Source organism: Rutidosis leptorrhynchoides, chromosome 4 (assembly GCF_046630445.1).
Source record: "Rutidosis leptorrhynchoides isolate AG116_Rl617_1_P2 chromosome 4, CSIRO_AGI_Rlap_v1, whole genome shotgun sequence".
Lineage (NCBI taxonomy): Eukaryota > Viridiplantae > Streptophyta > Magnoliopsida > Asterales > Asteraceae > Rutidosis > Rutidosis leptorrhynchoides.
The window spans coordinates 605,144,384-605,165,064 of record NC_092336.1 but is presented as its reverse complement, the minus strand read 5'-3'; the positions used below and the strand labels follow the sequence as shown (position 1 = coordinate 605,165,064).

Genomic DNA, 20,681 nt, shown 5'->3' with positions numbered 1-20,681 from the left:
GCTGATGTGGCAGTCCGTCATGGGGTGACATTATGTCATGGTTAAGAGTGCTCTTAGTCGGGGGATAATTTGTGCAAAATATTCCTTTATATATCTAATAGACAAAACTCTGTAGCACTATTCATCAATAGTAACTAGGGGTATTTTCGTCATTTCACTTTATTTTTTATTTTTTTTGTCTCCAACGATAAAAGAAGCAACTCTCATAAAAGAACCAACCCTTCAATGTTACCAAAAGATGTCGAAAAAAAAAATTTTTTATCAAAAAAATCAACTAACTTTTTTTTTTTCCTTTTCTTCCTCAACGATAAAGGAAGCAACTTTCATAAAAGGAACAACCCTTCAATGCTACCAAAAGATGTCGAAAAACATTCTTTTTTACAAAATAGATCAACTAACTTTAAAAAAAAAAAACGAACGCTAAAAGAAGCAACTTTCACAAAAGGAACAACCCTTCAATGTTAGATGTCGAAAAAAATTCTTTTTTACAAAATAGATCAAGACTTTTTTTTTTAACTCGCATTCAAAACGGAGCCCCCGGCGCGAAGCGAGGGCTACACAACTAGTTGGAACCATGAGACTAGAAATGAAAAAAAAAAAAAAATGCAATTTCATACAAACTACGTGGACAAGCCCTGTGTAATTTTGTCTACATTATTTCTGTTAGCAGATCAGTTGACAAAAGATATCTTGCATTAGTTCCTTAATATGTTTAGAAGTAAAGGTTAGCGTCTTTACATGATAGACTGAGTTTTAACTCAAAAGCTACAATAATATTTAAAGAAATATGTGTTCTTTTGGGTCACTGACTTCAACTCCCAGTTAGACCATCTCCCCTGTTTTGTATAATTAACTGGCCTTAAAACATCAACAGAATTCATAAACTGAAATAATCCAAAAATGTTTCATTTTCTACAAATGATACTTTTCTTTCTAGCTTTTTTCTTCCTTGAACATAAATCTACAGCACAATATATACCACCTTATAATTCCTTTTTCATTCCACTAAATAAGCATACCGATGCCGCCAAGCCTCTTTTTAGTGTCCAGATCATGACGTCATACACAAACTTCCAATTTAATCACTCAAATTTCCTTATAGACATCGACGCTCCTATCTCATGGCACGATTGCATTGTCCAATGGAACATGTATCAAGGAAGTTGTCCTGAAAACGTACTTTGCACCTCTGCAGTCAATTGTGATGAAGATATTTGTACAGAGGTACAAAAGTACTCTTATATAAGTCCTTACTGCCCTCGTTTAAAAAATACGACCCAATCACCTACAGGGTATTGCGCGTGTCCGGTTAACGTTATGGACCCTGTAGACGGATCGTGTAGTCAACCGTTGCTCAACTATGACACCTTTTTTGTGAACACAAGTAACGGTAGGAACCCTCTTCCTGGTTTCTATGCTGCTTTCTCAAACGCGGCATGTGCTCCTTCTTCGTCATTTCAATTGTTCCCTAATAATGTGAACGGTGTCATAGCATTTTCGTCGTCTCCATATGCATTTCTGTTATCTTTAGATCAACAACCACTCAAAAAAATATTTTCTTTATGTTTACCTAGCACATCTGCTGCTCCCGGGATCCTATTTTACGGAAATGGTCCTTATTACTTGAATCCCAACTCGAATGTTGACTTAAGGAGTTATCTTTCTTACACTCCGTTACTAAACCATCCAGATTCTTTCGGATACTTTATTCGTGTCGATAGCATTGTTATCAGAAACAGATCTATCAATGTTCCTGCAAATACAACTACCAAGCTTAGTACAATTGAGCCTTACACTACTCTTAGAACTGATATATACAACGGATTGATTAGAAGGTTTTTAATGGTTACAAAACGAATGCTTCCTGCAAAACCAGTAGCGCCGTTTAGCAATTGTTATAGCACCGTAGCCAATGGTACCAAATTCAAATTAAAAGTTCCTGATATTGATTTGATTCTCTCGGGTGGGACCAAGTGGACTATATCGAAGACCAACTCAATGAAACATATAACGCAATATGTGTCATGCCTTGCTTTTGTTGATGGTGGTGAAACACCAGAACATGCAATAGTGATTGGGACATTCCAATTTGAGGATAACTTTCTCGAGTTTAATTTAGAGGATTCGACTTTTGGGTTTAGTTCTTCGCTGTTAAGTAAGAAGACTTCTTGTTCGCACTACAACCATACCATTGTTACCAGATGATGCTGATTCAAATCAAAAGGCTTCTTCAGTTTGGTATCTTATAATTAATAATGTATCTAATAGTTAAACTTCTTGTTCTTGTCTGTTGAAGTGGATTCAAGAAATTAAAGTTAGCTAATAATGTTAACCATGCATGTACTTTATATATATATTAAAGTGATGCTTTGCACTAAATTTCCTTGTTCTGATCATAACGAGGGTAAAAACCCCTTATAGTAAAATACTTCCACCCCTTATAGTATTTAGTTATTATATAGTTATAATGTAATCTAATTAATTAATTAATTAATTAATGCTTAATATGTACAACAAAGATGATAGTAATAAAAAAATCACCTCTGTATTCATAATTGGGTGAACCATAACAGAACAAGCTTTAACACCTACACTAAAACTACATTAAATATCATGTAATAACAATGAAAGTGCTAACTACTGTATCCATTACACATCTATATAAATTCGTATGATCAAAACTACTATTATCACAATTGAGAACTTATATACATCTAAAATGAAACTGTTTATCCAACTAACTGTTCTGTTTATAGCATTCATTTCCCACAAACATGAAGCTATAGCAATATCTAATCTAACTTACACTTCCTTTGTTTTTCCGGTTAATAAACATACCGATGCTGCAAAGACACTTTATAGCATTAACCTCATGACAACATTCGTAAACATGCAATTCTCACACGCAAACTTTCTTATTGACATCGAAGGTCCTTTAACTTGGCATGATTGCATATTGTTATGGAGTACGGATCCAGAAACAAGTTGCCCAAAAGACAAGCTTTGCAAGTCACCTATTTCTTGTGAAGAAGTTGAATGCACACGATTTCGTGCAAACTCTTTCGAAAAGTCTTCCTGCCCGCCAATGACCAACAGATCCACGTCACCAGGTTGGGGATTTTGCACGTGCCCAGTCAATTTGAAAAATCCCATCAACGGAAACTGTGTTCAACCAGAACTTAACGGTGATTCATTCGCAGCAAATGCAAGTGACGGTCGAAACCCTTTTCTTGTTTACCACGATATCAATATTTACGCTGCGTGTGCACCTTCCAACTCTTTTACATCATTCCCCACAAATGTTTCTGGTGTCATGGCGTTTTCAAACTCGCCTTACGCGTTACCTGCCTATTACTCTCGATCATCGATCAAAGCAAGCGTAGCTTTATGTTTGCCTAGTACCTCGTCTGCTAACGGTGTTTTATTTTTCGGATCAGGTCCTTTTTACCTTCTTCCCCATTCTGATGTTGATTTAAGGAGTTTACTTTCTTATACTCCGTTACTAAAGCGTCCCGATTCTTTTAGTTACTTTATCGGTGTCAATGCCATTGTAATCAAACACAGATCTATCGACGTTGTAGGGACCACAACTACTAAACTCAGTACAACCGAACCTTACACCACGTTAAAAACCGATATCTACAATTGGGTCATCCGTAGGTATTCAGTGGTTACAAAACGAATGCTGCGTGCGGACCCCATTGCACCGTTTAGCCTCTGTTACAGAAGCAACATAGACGGAACCCAAGCGGATGTAAACTTTCCGGACATCGAATTTAGTCTCCCGGACGGGAAGAATTGGACTATATACACTAGTAATTTGATTAAACAAGTTACAAATGACGTGGCATGCTTGGCGTTTGTTGATGGTGGTGCGACGAGTGAACATGCAATCGTAATCGGGACTTTTCAAATGGAGGATAACTTCTTACATTTTGATATTGAAAATTTAAGTTTAGGGTTTAGTTCTTCTTTACTAAATAAAGATACTTCTTGTGCAAACTTCAACTTCACCACTGGTTCCATGGATATGTACCCCTGATATCAAGTAGCAACCGTAATAATAGATCCATATGTATTTGTTCAAGTGGCTCAATATGTGTTTAACAAAAAAAAGAAAAAAATTACTTACGAGTTATGAAAATTTATCATGTGTGCATGTTTTGAAAAATACTGACTTTACAGTACCACTGTGTCTGATATATACAGCAAAAACTTGTACAGGGTTGTAAAAGTCACTAGTTGGGGATGGTTTGGGACCATGTAGGAACTAGTAGCGTTGATCAACTTTGACTGATTTTAACCGAATAAATTCGACTTTGATCGATAAAATTTGATTTTCGACCGATTTTGACATGTTGAACGGCATTGACTGATTTTCTACCGATTTTTGACCGTTAATTTGGAACTGTGATATGTCTACAAGAGACTTAATTAAAAATCTAACATTTAACAACTGAATTTCTTATGAGTTACCTTAGTAATGTTAGGTCAAAACTCATACTGCTAGGTCAAATAGCCTTTGATATTTAGCATCTGACTTATATGGTATATGAGCTTTAAATATTTGTCTTATCTTTGGGCATATATGGGTCACACAACCTTCACCTCCGTATTGAGTGGAGCTGAAAATGTGTATCAAATCATCTGCGGCTCGTCAGGTGGATCGGGTGAAAGTTTCCAGCCTACAATCTAGAAGCTCACCTTCTAGATGTTCAAAGTAAGACATCTTTGAACAACTCATGTAGAAGAAGCAAAGATGAACACGATGACGGCCGCCCACCATCTCCGTTCACATGACACCTTCCTCGTTCATACCATTCCACCGCCATAGAATTTTTGCTATAAATAGAGGTTGAAACCTCAATTGTAAATCATCCCAAAATCACTCAGAGAAGTGTAATCACAACCTAGAGAGTGTGTGTGAGTTTGAGAGTTTTTTTTTTTTTGTAAGAGTTTTGTAATACTCTGTAAATCTATTCTTGTAAGTAATAGAGTTATTTTCTCTCAAATTTGTATCTCCCAACGTCCAGGCGATCCTCTCTTCCTAACAAGTGGTATCAAGAGCTTGGTTAGAGACGTTGGTTGAGTTTTTGAGTCTTCTGAAGTTTCCTCAAAATCCAATTTTGAGTGTACCATTGGATTCGTCTCGTCGAACCAAGTCCAACGCAAAAACGGTGACTTAAACGGAGTTATAACGAGCCCAGAAAACGCGGTCAAAGTTTGGTCAACTCGCCGGAATCTCGCCGGAGAAGACGACCGGTGCCGTAATTTTCGCCGGAGAAGACGACCGGTGCCGGAATTTTCGCCGGAGAAGAAAGTCCTGTAGCAATTCACTGTAGTAGTCATGTAGCAATTCACTGAAGCAGCTTGCGGCACTGTAGCAAGTTCCTGTAGCAGTACTGTATCAAGTTACTGTAGCAATTTTGAAATTTTATAATTTGGTCCCTGAAATTTTCAGAAATTCATTTTTGGTCCCTGAAAGTTTAGAAAATTATAATTTTGCCCCATAAGTGGAATTTAAGCCGCGAAGTGTCTATTCCACCATTTTCAACCGTTCCGGACGTAACGGTGATCTCTGTTTTCTACATTTCAACCCCATTTGTGTTGAAAAATTATTTGTAAGGTGATAATGTCCACAGAAGAGTCAACATCATCTTCCGGAGCTATGATTATGCTCACAGCCACAAACTACACGCTGTGGAAACCTCGGATGGAAGATCTCCTCAGCTGTAAAGATTTGTTCGATCCTATTGATTTGAAGGGTATAAACCCTGATTCCGCCAAAGAGATAGATTGGAAGAAATCAAATCGAAAAACCATTGGTCAGATCCGTCAATGGATTGATCATAGTGTCTTCCACCATGTTGCACAAGAGACAGACGCATATGTCCTCTGAAAAAAGTTGGAGGACATGTACCAGGCCAAGACTGCTCGGAATAAAGCCCTGCTGATGAGGCGTTTAGTCAACATGAAGCTCAAAAGTGGAAATTCAGTTGCCGAGCATACCAGTGAGTTCCAGAGCTTGGTCAACCAGTTATCGTCTATAGAGATGCCTTTTGGCGATGAAGTTCAGGCGCTACTGCTACTTAGTTCTCTTCCCGATAGTTGGGAAACGCTGGTAGTAACACTCAGCAACTCAGCACCGAATGGCAAACTTACCATGTCAATGGTCAAGGATGCCCTATTCAGTGAAGAGGCAAGGAGAAAGGACATGGGCACAGATCAGACTCATGCCTTTGTCACAGAGAATCGGGGGAGACAGCGAATGAGTAGCAAAAACAAATGAAGAGGCAGAAGCAAGAGTAGGGGCAGGTCAGCTGATGGCAGAAAACCAACATATAAATGCCATCATTGTGGATTAGAGGGACATATGAAGAAGAACTGCTATAGATTGAAAGAGGAACAAGGTCAAAGCAGTTCACAGCCGAAGAATAAGGGTGGAGAAACATTAGTGACTATCTCTGGTGATGTCGCTTATTGTTCAACCCATGATGAGACATTCATTCACGTCTCACGAGAAGACACGGAATGGGTGGTAGATACTGCAGCTTCCTACCACGTGACTCCATACAAGGAATACTTCACAACATACAAAGCTGGTGACTTTGAAGCTGTGAAGATGGGAAATTCCAGTTCCGCTGAGATTGTCAGAATTGGTGATGTCGAGATAAAGACAAGTTCCGGGAGCACAATCACTCTGAAGGATGTCCGCCATGTGCCAAATCTTCGACTGAATTTACTTTCTGGGGTAGCTCTCGACAAACAGGACTATGATAGTCATTTCAGTAGAGGCACATGGAAATTGTCAAGAGGCGCTATGATAGTCGCTCGAGGACACATTTGTGGCACACTGTACAAGACTCATGTGAAGATCTGCACAGACAGCCTTAATGTTGCAGAAAAGGAGGCTTCACAAAATTTATGGCACCAGAGACTCGGTCACATGAGTGAGAAAGGGTTGTCTACCCTAATAAAGAAGGAGCTTATCAATGTAGACAAGGACGCTGCACTAGATCCTTGCAATCATTGTTTATTTGGTAAGCAGCATAGAGTCTCGTTTAATTCCTCTTCAACGAGAAGATCAGAGTTACTCAGTCTGGTACACTCTGATGTTTGCGGTCCCTTGGAGGTTGAATCAATTGGCGGCAATTGATACTTTCTGACGTTTATCGATGATACTTCTCGAAAGGTGTGGGTATATTTCTTGCGGACGAAGGACCAGGTTTTCGATTACTTTAAACAGTTCCATGTCATGGTAGAACGTGAGACGGGAAAGAAGTTAAAGTGTCTTCGATCCGACAACGGAGGTGAATACTCTTCCAGGCAGTGCGATGCCTATTGCAGATCATATGGCATCCGACATGAGAAGACAGTTCCACGTACCCCTCAACACAATGGTATAGCAGAAAGAATGAACCGAACAATCATGGAACATGTTCGGAGCATGCTCAGTATGGCTAAGCTGCCAAAGCCATTCTAGGGAGAAGCAGTCAGAGCCGCATGTTACTTGATCAACCGATCTCCATCAGTACCACTGAATTTTGAAGTTCCGGAGAAACTTTGGTCTGGAAAGGATCCATCATACTCTCACTTAAGAGTATTTGGATGTTTGGCGTACACACATGTATCCAAGAAGCTCAGGCAGAAGCTGGATGCAAGGACCACTCCATGCATATTCATAGGCTATGGAGATGAAGAATTTGGATACATATTATGGGATCTAAAGGAGAAGAAGGTGATCAGAAGTAGGGACGTGGTGTTCCATGAAAACCAGACAATAGAAGATATTGAAAAGCCCACAATATCTCAGAAGACAAATGTTGCTGCTCAGGTGCCAGAGGCAACAACGGAATCATTCATGAGAAATGAATTTTCAGTGCAAGAAGAAATGCCAGAAGTAGAAGATAATGAGAAAAATGACGGTGCTGAGCAGGGGGAGCCACAACCCCATTTGCCAGACGTTCCAGCACCATCACAAGGTCAAGATGATGGTGGATCTCCTCAGAATGTTCCAGAAGTTCGTAGATCTGAACGAGGTCGGATTCCATCGAGTACATATCCAGAATCAGAGTACCTTCTACTTACTGAAGATGGAGAACCAGAGAGTTTTCATGAAGCAGTAACTCATAAGGATAAAGAAAAATGGTTGCTCGTAATGCAGGATGAGATGGATTCTCTGCAGAAAAATCAAACTTATGAGATTGTAGAACTTCCACGCGGGAAGAAGGCACTGAAAAATAAATGGGTGTTCAAGCTGAAAAAGGATGGCAGCGAAAAAGTGGTGAAATACAAAGCAAAGCTTGTAGTCAAAGGATTCCAACAGAAGAAAGGGATTGATTTTGACGAGATATTTTCACCAGTAGTCAAGATGACTTCAATTAGAGTCATACTTGGATTGGTCGCAAGTATGAACTTGGAGCTTGAACAGATGGATGTAAAGACAGCTTTCCTTCATGGAGATTTACATGAAGAAATTTACATGGAGCAGCCGGAAGGTTTTGAGGTTTCAGGAGATAACCTCGTATGCAAGCTAAAGAAAAGTTTATATGGTTTGAAGCAGGCACCTAGGCAGTGGTACAAGAAGTTTGACTCGTGCATGGCAAGTCAAGGGTACAAGAAAACTGCATCAGATGAGTGTGTCTACATTCAGAAGTTTTCTGAAGGAGATTTCGTTGCTCTTCTACTATATGTAGACGATATTTTGATCGTAGGGAAAGACACAACGAAGATCAACCAGCTGAAGAAGGAACTCTCGAAGTCTTTTGACATGAAAGACTTAGGTCAAGCTCAACAAATTTTGGGAATGCAGATAACTCGAGATAGAAAGAATAAAAGGTTATGGCTATCTCAGGAGAAGTATATTGAACGAGTGCTTGAACGATTCAATATGAGTAATGCCAAACCTGTTAGCATTCCATTAGCCAACCATTTCAAGTTAAGCAAGAGTTCTTGTCCCTCATTCAAGGAAGAGATCGGGGAGATGTCTTCAGTACCATATTCTTCAGCAGTTGGAAGTTTGATGTATGCGATGGTGTGTACAAGGCCCGATATTGCTCATGCAGTGGGAACAGTGAGTCGTTTTCTTTACAACCCCGGGAAAGAGCATTGGAATACAGTAAAATGAATTCTCAGATATCTTAAAGGTACAACGAATATATGTCTTTGTTACGGGGGAGCTGATCCAATCTTGGAAGGCTATACAGATGCGGATATGGCCGGAGATCCTGATAGTAGGAAATCTACTTCGGGATTCATTTACACTTTTGCAGGAGGAGCTGTTTCATGGCAGTCAAGACTACAGAAGTGTGTTGCATTATCCACAACTGAAGCAGAGTATATTGCTGCCGCAGAAGCTGGAAAAGAAATGTTGTGGTTAAAGCGTTATCTTCAAGAATTTAGAATAAAGCAAAAGGAGTACAAGGTATATTGTGACAGTCAGAGTGCTCTAGATTTGAGCAAGAACTCCATGTACCATTCCCGTACAAAACATATTGATATTCGCTATCATTGGATAAGCGAGGTAATTGATCAACAACTGTTGAGACTAGTGAAGATCAATACAAAGGAGAATCCTGCGGATATGTTAACAAAGGTGGTGACTCGAGAGAAGTTGGAGTTATGCAGAGACATAATTGGAATGTTCGTGGATTCGGCTGGAGGGGGAGAATTGAAAGTTTCCAACCTACAATCTAGAAGCTCACCTTCTAGATGTTCAAAGTAAGACATCTTTGAACAACTCATGTAGAAGAAGCAAAGTTGAACACAATGACGGCCGCCCACCATCTCCGTTCACACGACACCTTCCTCGTTCATACCATTCCACCGCCACCAAAGTTTTAGTATAAATAGAGGTTGAAACCTCAATTGTAAATCATCCCAAAATCACTCAGAGAAGTGTAATCACAACCTAGAGAGTGTGTGTGAGTTTGAGAGTTTTTTTTTTTTTTTTTGTAAGAGTTTTGTAATACTCTGTAAATCTATTCTTGTAAGTAATAGTTATTTTCTCTCAAATTTGTATCTCCCAACGTCCAGGCGATCCTCTCTTTCTAACATCGGGTTGTCAAAAAACATGGCAACTATTTTAGAAACTCAAAGTGCTAGCCAAGGATGGAACTACTTGTTGTACTAGGAGGGCCATGGCCACTCCAACAATTTGTGGTACTAGTGTAATATCAAGACTATTTGAGGGTATATTTGTTTTGGTTTACAACAACAATAACAAAACTCAATCTCACAAAAGTTGGATATGAGTGAGGTGAGATGTAAACAATATGTCAACTGGCTTTGTTAATATGGAGTACTGCTTTTCAAAAAAGCTTTGACTTGTATTCAAACAATAGACACCACATGAATATATAATCTTATAATTTGTGTATAAATAGCTATACGTGAAGTATATCATGTTCATTTTATTGCATTCCTCCATGAAAATTTAAATTTATATGGTTAACATGTTAATGTATAAATGCTATGGTGAGTAACTCAAAAGATACACGCCAGCAATTGATAATGATGTTGAGGCAAATTTCTTGAACAAGTCAGTGAAAATTTAAAGGTCGTTGAGCCGATGCATTTTCGGCCTCCTCAAAAAGAAATCTCAAGTTACGCCACCGGTGGTAGCTCCACAAGTTCTTTATGCTAAAACAATCATCAAACTAAAAGTATGGCGTAAGTAACAATATATATTTTAAAAATTCTTATTTATTCAGTTACTTATTGAGGTCTTGGGTTCGAATTTTGTGGTGGTTAGAGAATGGTTGAAAATGGTCAGAGACTGATCTTGATGGACTGCATACAATACAATATGAGGTTGGATTACTCGCCCCCTCAAATAACTCGAACAGAGAAAAACATACAACTTTTAATAATGATGAGTTACTTATTGAGTTATTGATTGATATAATAAGAGATTGGCATAGTTGCACCTTGCCCACAGACACTTGTAGTATAGGCTGAGCAGTTATTACTGCCAGTAGTAAAACATAGCATTATTATAATTATTAATATTACATTAATATCAAATAATAAAACACGGATGGAATAAAACGATCAATAACATAGGAAAACAACAACATAAGTATTATATAAAGATTTGATTACCAGTAGGAAATAAATCGTTCACTTGAGGTGCGAGTGTGCGACTAGATGAGAAAACAGAAGCATCAATCGAACCATCAACAGAAGAAGGATGAGATGAACTCGCACCTCCCATACGATTATGATATCACATTCGAATGGACGCAATTATTATTAACAACCTGAGACAACATATTTTCATTAGCAGGTAACACCTTCCTCTTTTATTCTTGGTTCCATTATACTATTACAATGTTAAGCAACACATGTAACCTTGTCAAGCTAAAATCCTAACAGGTTAATGTCAAAAACATATATATTCATAACAACGAAATTAAAAAGCAACTATAACTACCAACAACAAATATGCAAACGTCTATGTTATGGGAGTCGTTAAACATTCGCATAAAATAAACAAAAATACATAAAAACGAATAGGAAACACGTACTCACCTGACAACGTTGTAAACTCTAAAAGCAAACGACGGTAACAGAGATGAGCGCACACCTGCGTATGAAAAAAATCAAGTTCGGATCAAATTTTTAGAAATACCATTTATTTAAAAAAAAACATTCTAAAGCCACAATCACCATGAAGAAACCAACAATTAGCAAACATCCAAAAAGCAAAAAACCAAAAAAATAAAAGAAACATACAATGAACATAAAATCCCAGAAATAGAAATTTTGGTTACCATATATCGAAACAAAGCCAGAAGGTAGTCATAACACGAAAATATAACCTACAAATGATACCATTAAAAATCAAACAACAAAAGACGAAGATGCAAGCTCACTGCCAGTACTAATTGGCACTCGTCCAACATTACCAACATCAGTGACAAAACAACCAACCTCGTCTATAGATAAAAACACCAACATATATTATAGAGACTAATCATTGTCAACGGACACCAAAAATATAAAAATAAAACCCAAAAAGGAAAGCAAAAACAATACCCGCAAGTTAATGTTTGGCTCCAGAAAGTTGAGATAGCTCCAAAAATGCAGACATCGAAAAACCCAATGGGTCCACACAATTTGCTCGACAAAATGTACGTCTCCTAGTCGTTAGTTTAAAAATAACAGTTGTGGACCTAAAAGGAATAACATTGCCACCAACAACATCAGTAGATACGTAAAACATAAATAACATCCTTTTTTTTTTCCTTTGTGTAGTTGACATTCTACCATAACTTACTAAAATAACATAACAAATGAAAAAACCCTTACTATAACCAAGATAAATCAATACAAATTATTTAAAAAAAATAAAATGGTCTTTCAAATGAGTTGGTTGTTTTTGTTTCTTAAAATAATGCATATGGGTCAATATAGTCGTGTATGAGCCAAATGGGTCATAAATTCCCATTTCTCAAAATCACGTTGCTTACTTCCACCCATATCTCATAAAGCTATATGATTCAATCCCCTGCAACATAAGTTGTTCGTGCAATTATTTCAACAGTAATAATATAAAAACCAAACACACAAACCAAAAGTTATGAAAAAGGAGTAGTTTCGTCCATTTTCATATTTTATCTTCACTTTTACCATCCTTACCTGCTACAACACTCTTGGAAATCACCAAACAATCTAAAACCCTAAAAAACAAAATCAAATGTAAATTATAAACGAAGATGTCAAACTTGCAAATTTTTAAGTTTACAAAACTTTAATTTTCCACTAAAATAGACTATAGCCACTAACCTTTCATTGATTTTAACCACCGCCACCATTTCATCAACGAAGTTGATTGCAGTTTAATACTGTAATGTGAAAAAAAAAATACATCAATCAACAATCCCAAAATCTATCTATAATAATAACAATAAATTAGGTTTGAAAAAAATTAACCAATATATAGAATCAAGAACATACGTACGCAATTATTTCTTTTCCCGACCGTTGGAATAAGGGTACATCAGATTATTCGAACCCTAATTAATCAGATGATTAAAAAAATAATTGTGTACATCAATCACAACAAACAAAGGGAAATCCCGAACTTTTCAGTTTAAGAGCATAAATCAACGGTGCCGGAGAAATAGGTGAGACGGAAAACGAAAATCGTTTGTGACAGAGATGTAGGGGAAGCAGAAGACAGAAACATGCATCACCTGGTCGTTGGAAGGAGAAAACTCATAGGGTACGCAGGAGGCAGTTACGATGGTGATGAAGAAGGTTAGAGGATCGCCAGAATCATCCAGATGATACCGGTGCTCAACGAATGGAAGCGTTGGAAAACCCTAGCTGATAAATATAACACATGTGCAAAATGTCCAATATACCCTCGATTACTGTTGGTGAACAGTAAATCAAATTTGCTCTATTGTAATATTATTATTAATATTAATTAATATTAATATTAATATTAATTATTAATATTAATGATGAGTTACTTATTGAGTTATTGATTGATATAATAAGAGATCAATGTTGGGTTCTAAAAAAACTATAGCAAGTCAGAGGCTTAAGTTTGTATAATACAATGTTGGGCTAAAATTTGGAACAACATTATCGGCCCAACTTTGTAATCTATTTTTAATATTTTTTTACTGTAATAAACTAGTTTTAATTTTTTTAGTTGACTCATTATAAGTGTTTACATTGTAATTTTAGTGATGTTAGTTGATTGGTAAAAAAGTGGTTAATAAAAAAAAAAAAAAAAAAACCTAAAAATGTACACTTTAATCAGGACAGATCGAGTCAAATATTCATGCAAAAAATCTTACTTTGTTTGGCAAGAAAGAGCAGCCATAGTCTTTCTCAATTCTCACCCAACACAAAGGCAGTAGGAGACGATATGCACAACTTGCAGCCAACGGGAAGAGTTTACTCCAAATGCCTAAACACCTACCGATCCTAGTTAATTTTACATAATTTAAATTTAAATAATGCTTCTTTATAAAGTATGTATGTGTGTATATATTGTATATTGGCATCCTATGGAGTATCTATTATATTTTAATAATTTATTTATTGTCAGTTAGTGCAAGATATTAGATTTAGATATAAAATATATATATATATATATATATATATATATATATATATATATATATATATATATATATATATATATATTTATTTATTGTCAGTTAGTGCAAGATATTAGATTTAGATATAAAATATATATATATATATATATATATATATATATATATATATATATATATATATATATATATATATATATATATATATATATATATATATATATATATATATATGGGCAGGATCAATGGGGAAGTAACCAATCGGGGGGAAGCGGGGGGAAGCAAATTTTTTTTTTTCGTTTTTTTTGAATTTTTTTTTTTCCGGCATCAAGATCACACAAAAATATGAACATTTAGAAGAGACACTTCATGATGAATGTTATTATTTATGCGGGAAAACGATCGACAAAAATAACATTCAAGATAATATTGTTCGTGAAGAATATGAACGTTTTTTTTTCATGTTTTGTGAAGTAAAATTTAGCCCGATTTAGAGTTTAGGTTTAGGGTTTAGGGTTTGGTGTTTTGGGTTTATTCCATAAACGCAAAACACCAAACCCTAAACCTTAAACCCTAAACTCTAAACCGTTCGTGTTAAAAACTCAATCTAAATCCTAAATCTAAACCCTAAATCTAAACCCTAAACCCTAAATTTCTAAACCCTAATATCTAAACCCTATAAACCCTAATATCTAAACCCTAATATCTAAACCCCAATAGCTAAAACCTCAAAATACGCTCGAAAAACACGATAATTGTTATATATTACTTTTTCAAGCGTTTTCCCGCTAAAATAAAAACATTTATCACAAAGTGTCTCTACTAAATGTTCATATTTTCATCTCATCTATAATGTTCGTGAACAAAGTTTTTTCAAAAAACGAAAAAAAAAAAAAGTTTTTGCTTCCCCCCGCTTCCCCCCGAATGGTTACTTCCCTCTTGATCCTATATATATATATATATATATATATATATATATATATATATATATATATATATATATATATATATATATATTATATATGAAGTTGGATCAATCAAGAAAGAGACGTGTTGAATGATGCAATTAGCTAGTACTCCGTATTAAACAAGAATTCGGATGTAACACAAATTATAGGGAGTATTATTATATGTTTATTAGAATTAGACTATAATATAAATATAAACTAGTAAAATGACACGTGGAACACAGGTTTGTTTAAACGAAACAGTTTAATGATATGTTTTAGGTATTAAGTGAGCGTAAATGCTAAAGTCATTTAGTTTAATGACTCATGAAAACACATATTCCGATTAAGAAACTCATCAGCTGAACATTTCATCAAACACCTAAAATGCATATTAAACAATCCACATCCAATCATAAGAGATAATATTGGTTGTAATTTTATTTTAAAAATGTAATTTAAAATATAAACTTAGAATTGATTTCCTTCTACCTACTTTTTATACCTTCTCGTACTCAATTCAAAATAATTAATTAAAATTATTTAATGTTAATAATTAAAATAATCATTAATCAGATTTAATAATAATAATTAATTAATAAGATTTAATTTTAATTCAAAATTATTTAAATTAATTACATCACCCACCATGCTTGGATTTTTTTTCTTTTGTTTTTTGATTTTTTTAGCAAATAAATTAGTCTAATAATGACATCATCATTATAGGATTTTAATAGAAACTATAGATAGTTAAAAATTCAAATACAAGTATACAAAATTGTAAAAACTTTTAGCTTATAAAGATTATGTCTATGGGTATATTCAATCATATGTGAATATTTCCATACAACACATTCAACTTAGGTACATATCAAAGTTTTTTTGTATTGGTATTTTTTTTAATTATTGATTGGAGGTTCACTGAAATTAATCTCTTTGTCATTGAGTAGTGAGAGATGACTTCTTTACACGTGGGTGGAGAATTCATTCCATGCACGTGGGCGGAGAAACTGTTAGAATACAACAACAAAGAGTTAAATTACTATATTGGTAATTTGACTTTTGGGATCAGAAAAATTATTTTCATCCTTTTCTATTTTTAGACAAGTCACAAGATCACCTCAACAACGACAAAATGCCAAGTCAATGGTTTCAATAGCAATAGCAGCAGAACTCATTTCCTCATTTGTAAAAGAGGGTTCCAAAAGATGTATTAGATCAATCCCAAATTTAGAATTAGCTCTTATAAGTTTTGTGTATAAAACACTTGTAATATGTAAAATTGAGATAAAAAAAAAAATAATATGTATCAAATTATTCAATTCAATACAAGAGATCATTTTCAGTAATTTCTTATATTTTATCATAAACGACTTCTTTTTTACTCAAGGGTAGACGTAAGATTATCTACGTTTCACCTCTCCATATCTCGCACATTCGGGATTTATTATTATTGTTGTTTGAAGTTAAAAATAAAATAATTCAAGAAAACTTCAAAGTTATCTCTAAAATTGAATTTATATATATATTTTTTTTTTCAATTGTTCACATTTATGAAAATTTATGAAAGAACCTATACTTGCATTTTGAAAATGATAAAACTACAATAATAATTTTTGCTAAAGACCAACGGATCTTCGGTCCAGCGGTACCGCGGTTACACTTGTGTACTCGCAGGGCTAGAGGTCTCGGGTTCGAACCTCGTCACCCGCTCTAGGAATTGAAATATATTCCTTGAAGGTGGCCCAAAGGGAAGGTTTTACTGACCCGCTCCGGGACTAAGGTCCGGCCCGCCTGCCCCTCGGGATGGTTTAAGGGTCGGATCCTCAGAGTGTGGTTCGGGTTTCCTGCCCGAAAGCGCGTGTGTGTGTGTGCAAATGATGACTAGGCTTCGGTCCGGACTGATGCAAGCTTGCCTTTCAAAAAAAAAAAAATAATAATTTTTGCTAAAGTTATGTGTACAATGTTGTGTATCGTCACAAAACAATAGAAACATAGAAAAGGAAATGTTAACACAAAATATAAATGAATAAAAACAAGGGGCCACCTCTAAAAAACTATGGGCATTATCGTCAGTCCTCTTTGTCCATTTGGATACATCTCTTACGTAGCAAGTATATAATTCTGTAAATGAGGAATACTTTAAACACATACTCCAATAATTAATTAATGATTAATATATGTTGTCAGCTAACAGATTTAATCGCTCGTTCTTCGTTTGATTGGCCACATTTTTATTTCGGCCGTGTTTGTTTGCTTTTATGTATCGTGCTCTTTAATCTATGTATTGTTTAGATCTTTTGGTTAGGTGCGAGTTTGGTTTGTTTATAGTCTCGTTTTTAGCTCGGATATCTTTGGTTGTACGTTCTTTTGGGGCTTCAATTTTTGTTGAAGCGTCCTTGTTTAATCCAAGTTATAGTTTATTCACCAAAGAAAAAAAAAAGCTAACAGATTTAATGATCCTTTATCTTAGACTCCTTCAACAAAAATTCGCTCAATTCACATTAGCGTTACGTTACCACATAAAATTTTAACATTCTTTTCACTAATTTCTCTATATCCTGCACTCTACATTAAACTATAACCCATTTTACATTATTATTTAAATACAATAAATAAATTAAAATAACATTTAACTAAGTTAATAAATAAAAATAACACAGTTCATTAAATAAAAAAATAAATAATAAAACATTACTTAAATAAAAAACATTATATAATTAAAAAAACATTAAATTGATAATTTTAATTAAAATAAATAAATAATACTAATTGTTTCGAACAATATAATCATTCGGGAGTGTCGAAATGTGTTCGATCAACTTGTTACGAAAGATATGATGCGTTGTTAGATCTCGCAACTCTTGTGACATGCGATCATGCGTTTCAACTCTTTTCGTCCACGTCGTCGCGGCATGTTTTCTGGGTTTCGAAGATACTCTTCTTCGAGGTCGCATATATTGTGTGCTTTGTCTTTGGTTATCATGTTGTTAAGTATAACACAAGTGTACATGATTTGCCGTATCTTATTGATTTTAAACGGTCTTGCGTGGTGCTTTAGCCAGGGGCGGACCTTGAACCCGACAACAGATGGGGCGGGTGCAAAAACTTATTAAAATTTTCAGTAATAGCTGGGGCAAACACTAATAAAAACCTTATCTTTTAGTAAACAAAAAATTTTTTAGTGTGCTTTTTTTTTTTAAATCCAGCTGGGGCGGGCGCCCCGTCTAGTCCTAACAATGTTCCGCCCCTGGCTTTAGCTAGTATTGCCAAACGACCTTGAAGTACCCCGAAAGCTCATTCGACGTCTTTTCTTGCGGCTTCTTGAAATCTTTTAAACTTTAAATATTTTTGACTCAATTGGATATTTAAACGACTTTACAAGTGTTGCCCAATCTGGGTATATGTCGTCTACCAGGTAATATCGTTTATTAAATTCGCGCCCGTTGACATTGAATTGGACCTCTGGAGCTCTACCATCAAATAAATCTTCGAACAAATCTTATTCATTTAGAACAATGATATCATTGTTCGAACCTGTTAGACCAAAGAAAGCATGCCAAATCAACATATCATACGATGCAACCGCCTCAAACATAATTATTGTTCCTTCGTGATCCCCCTCGTGTACTGACCTTGCCAGGCAGCCAGACAATTTTCCAAGGCCAATGCATGCGATCGAGACTACATAACATCCCCAGAAAATCGTGAATTTCCACATGTTTAACATGCAATCGACGAACGTCTTCTTCAGTTGGTTTTCTTAAATACTCAACCGAAAACAAATTGACGATACATTAAAAAAAAATTCCATACAATCATATGCAGTTTGTTGCCCCATATGTATATATTTATCAAATGTAACAGGCGCAATTCCATACACCAATTAACGGATGACCGGAGTACACTTTGATAAATATTGAAACCAATTGACCCATAGCATCATGACGTTGTTCAAAAAAATTAAAATAACGATACCTCGGTTGAGCATTGGAAGATGTAATAGCATAACATATATGTAGAAATAATGACATACTCATTCGGTAGCGTCTTCTGAAATAATCCGGCGAAAAAGTTGGATTATAAATAAAGTAGTCGTTGAACAAACATTGTACAGTAGTAATATGATATCTTCGTAACCAACGCCTTTTAGTAATTCTCCGAGAATTTTCATCTTCATATTCTTCGTCAATTAAATCGAGCGAATTCAGTGTATTAAGCACATTATAAGCGCCTTCAATTAACTCTTGATCGGAATTCGACTGTGCGCTATCGCTATCGTTATTGCTCTCAAGAGGATCCATTTTTATATCTTTATTTTTCTCGTGACAATGAGAAAATATATAATTTGTGTGAAAAAATGATTAGGAGTGCATGTATATTATAGTGTATAAATTAACTGGTTTAAAAAAATAATAAAAATAAAAGGAAAAAAACAAAGATGAGTATTTTTTAACGGATATATCTAAAGTGGGTCCCATTTGCAGCTGTGAGAGGATCGTTGCAGGCATTGTTGCTGTTGCCTCCCATGGATTGATGACTATCTCCGCCGCTCGATCACCATCGTTAATAGGCCCTTTTTAAAGAAGATGGGGAATGGCCTAATAATGAGTTAATTAATGTCAATATTTTTGCATAAAATTTTATAATGTGTTTGATTAAAATTTAATGATTAGGCGATAAATAATTCAAAATCATAATAATTCAAACGTTATGATTGAACGTAATTATAAACGACAATATCATATTTGATAATTATTTTCAATGAACTTGATAAATGAGTTTGTAAATGAGTTGAAATCGATGTATTCACCTTATAATTTAATAAATAAAATATAATTGTTTGATAAATATTTTTAATATAATTTAAAGAAGGTATTAAATAAAATGAATGTGTGATTAAGAGAGTATTCTAATTATGAATGGTTTATCACAAATTATTTAACGGTTCAAGATCATATATCATTCATAGGTTACTAACAAATGCACCGAATGTTGAAGAGTTCAACGTTATTTAGTTCATTTGACCCAAACAATGCCCAAAGAGATTGTGAAAAAGAAAGATATTTCTAGATTCTTACATTTAGTTATACATTTCGAGATAATCAAGAAAAGGGTTGAATATGTATATAACTATATACGATAATTCAGTTATATCAGATATATACTCATCGTTCCCCAATAACTAATCTCTTAAATAAAAAAAAACTACTTGACTTGTACCTTTGATCTACTTAGACTATTACGGAGTAATTTTTCAATTTGTGTTGGTAGAAAATAACGTTTATACAAAAGAAAAATTAATCTAAAATATTTTTATAAAGTCGGATATGGTAATAAATTAGAGGAAGGTGATAGATTCATGTATAGTGGAAGGAATCTAAAGAATCTAATCTTAATGTTGTTGTCAACGATGACGAGGATTGCATTATCATAATAGACCGCTCGATTTTAATACTACCCACAGGATTATTATGTTTCATAGACTAAATTTTGTTTCCCACATTTCTTTTTGTTAAATATTAGATTTAGCCCTGCTTTTTTTTTTCTTCTTTTTTTTTTTTTGAAAAGCAAGTGACTCTCATAAATACGAAATGAGCAACAAGAGTACAAGGATGGCAAAAAGCCAACAACACGAAAAAACCAAACGCAGACT

General features: G+C 35.0%; 2 protein-coding genes and 1 long non-coding RNA gene across 3 annotated transcripts; 2 read left to right on the top strand and 1 right to left on the bottom strand.

Moving 5' to 3' along the window:
• Positions 1-900: 900 nt before the first annotated feature.
• On the top strand, positions 901-2,205 carry LOC139842981 (chitinase CLP-like). The gene has a single exon (XM_071833075.1). The coding sequence runs from the start codon at positions 901-903 to the stop codon at positions 2,203-2,205; it is 1,305 nt and encodes a 434-aa protein (XP_071689176.1).
• A 514-nt stretch (positions 2,206-2,719) lies between these two features.
• Positions 2,720-4,042, top strand: LOC139842980 (chitinase CLP-like). The gene has a single exon (XM_071833074.1). It carries the CDS (start codon positions 2,720-2,722, stop codon positions 4,040-4,042), a length of 1,323 nt encoding a protein of 440 aa, XP_071689175.1.
• A 7,186-nt stretch (positions 4,043-11,228) lies between these two features.
• LOC139903989 (uncharacterized) lies at positions 11,229-13,320 on the bottom strand. Its single transcript, XR_011778614.1, has 5 exons — positions 12,965-13,320; positions 12,790-12,848; positions 12,040-12,683; positions 11,533-11,587; positions 11,229-11,261 (listed from the first exon to the last, which is right to left on the bottom strand). It is a non-coding gene; the product is annotated as an uncharacterized lncRNA (long non-coding RNA).
• Between the last annotated feature and the right edge of the window lie 7,361 nt (positions 13,321-20,681).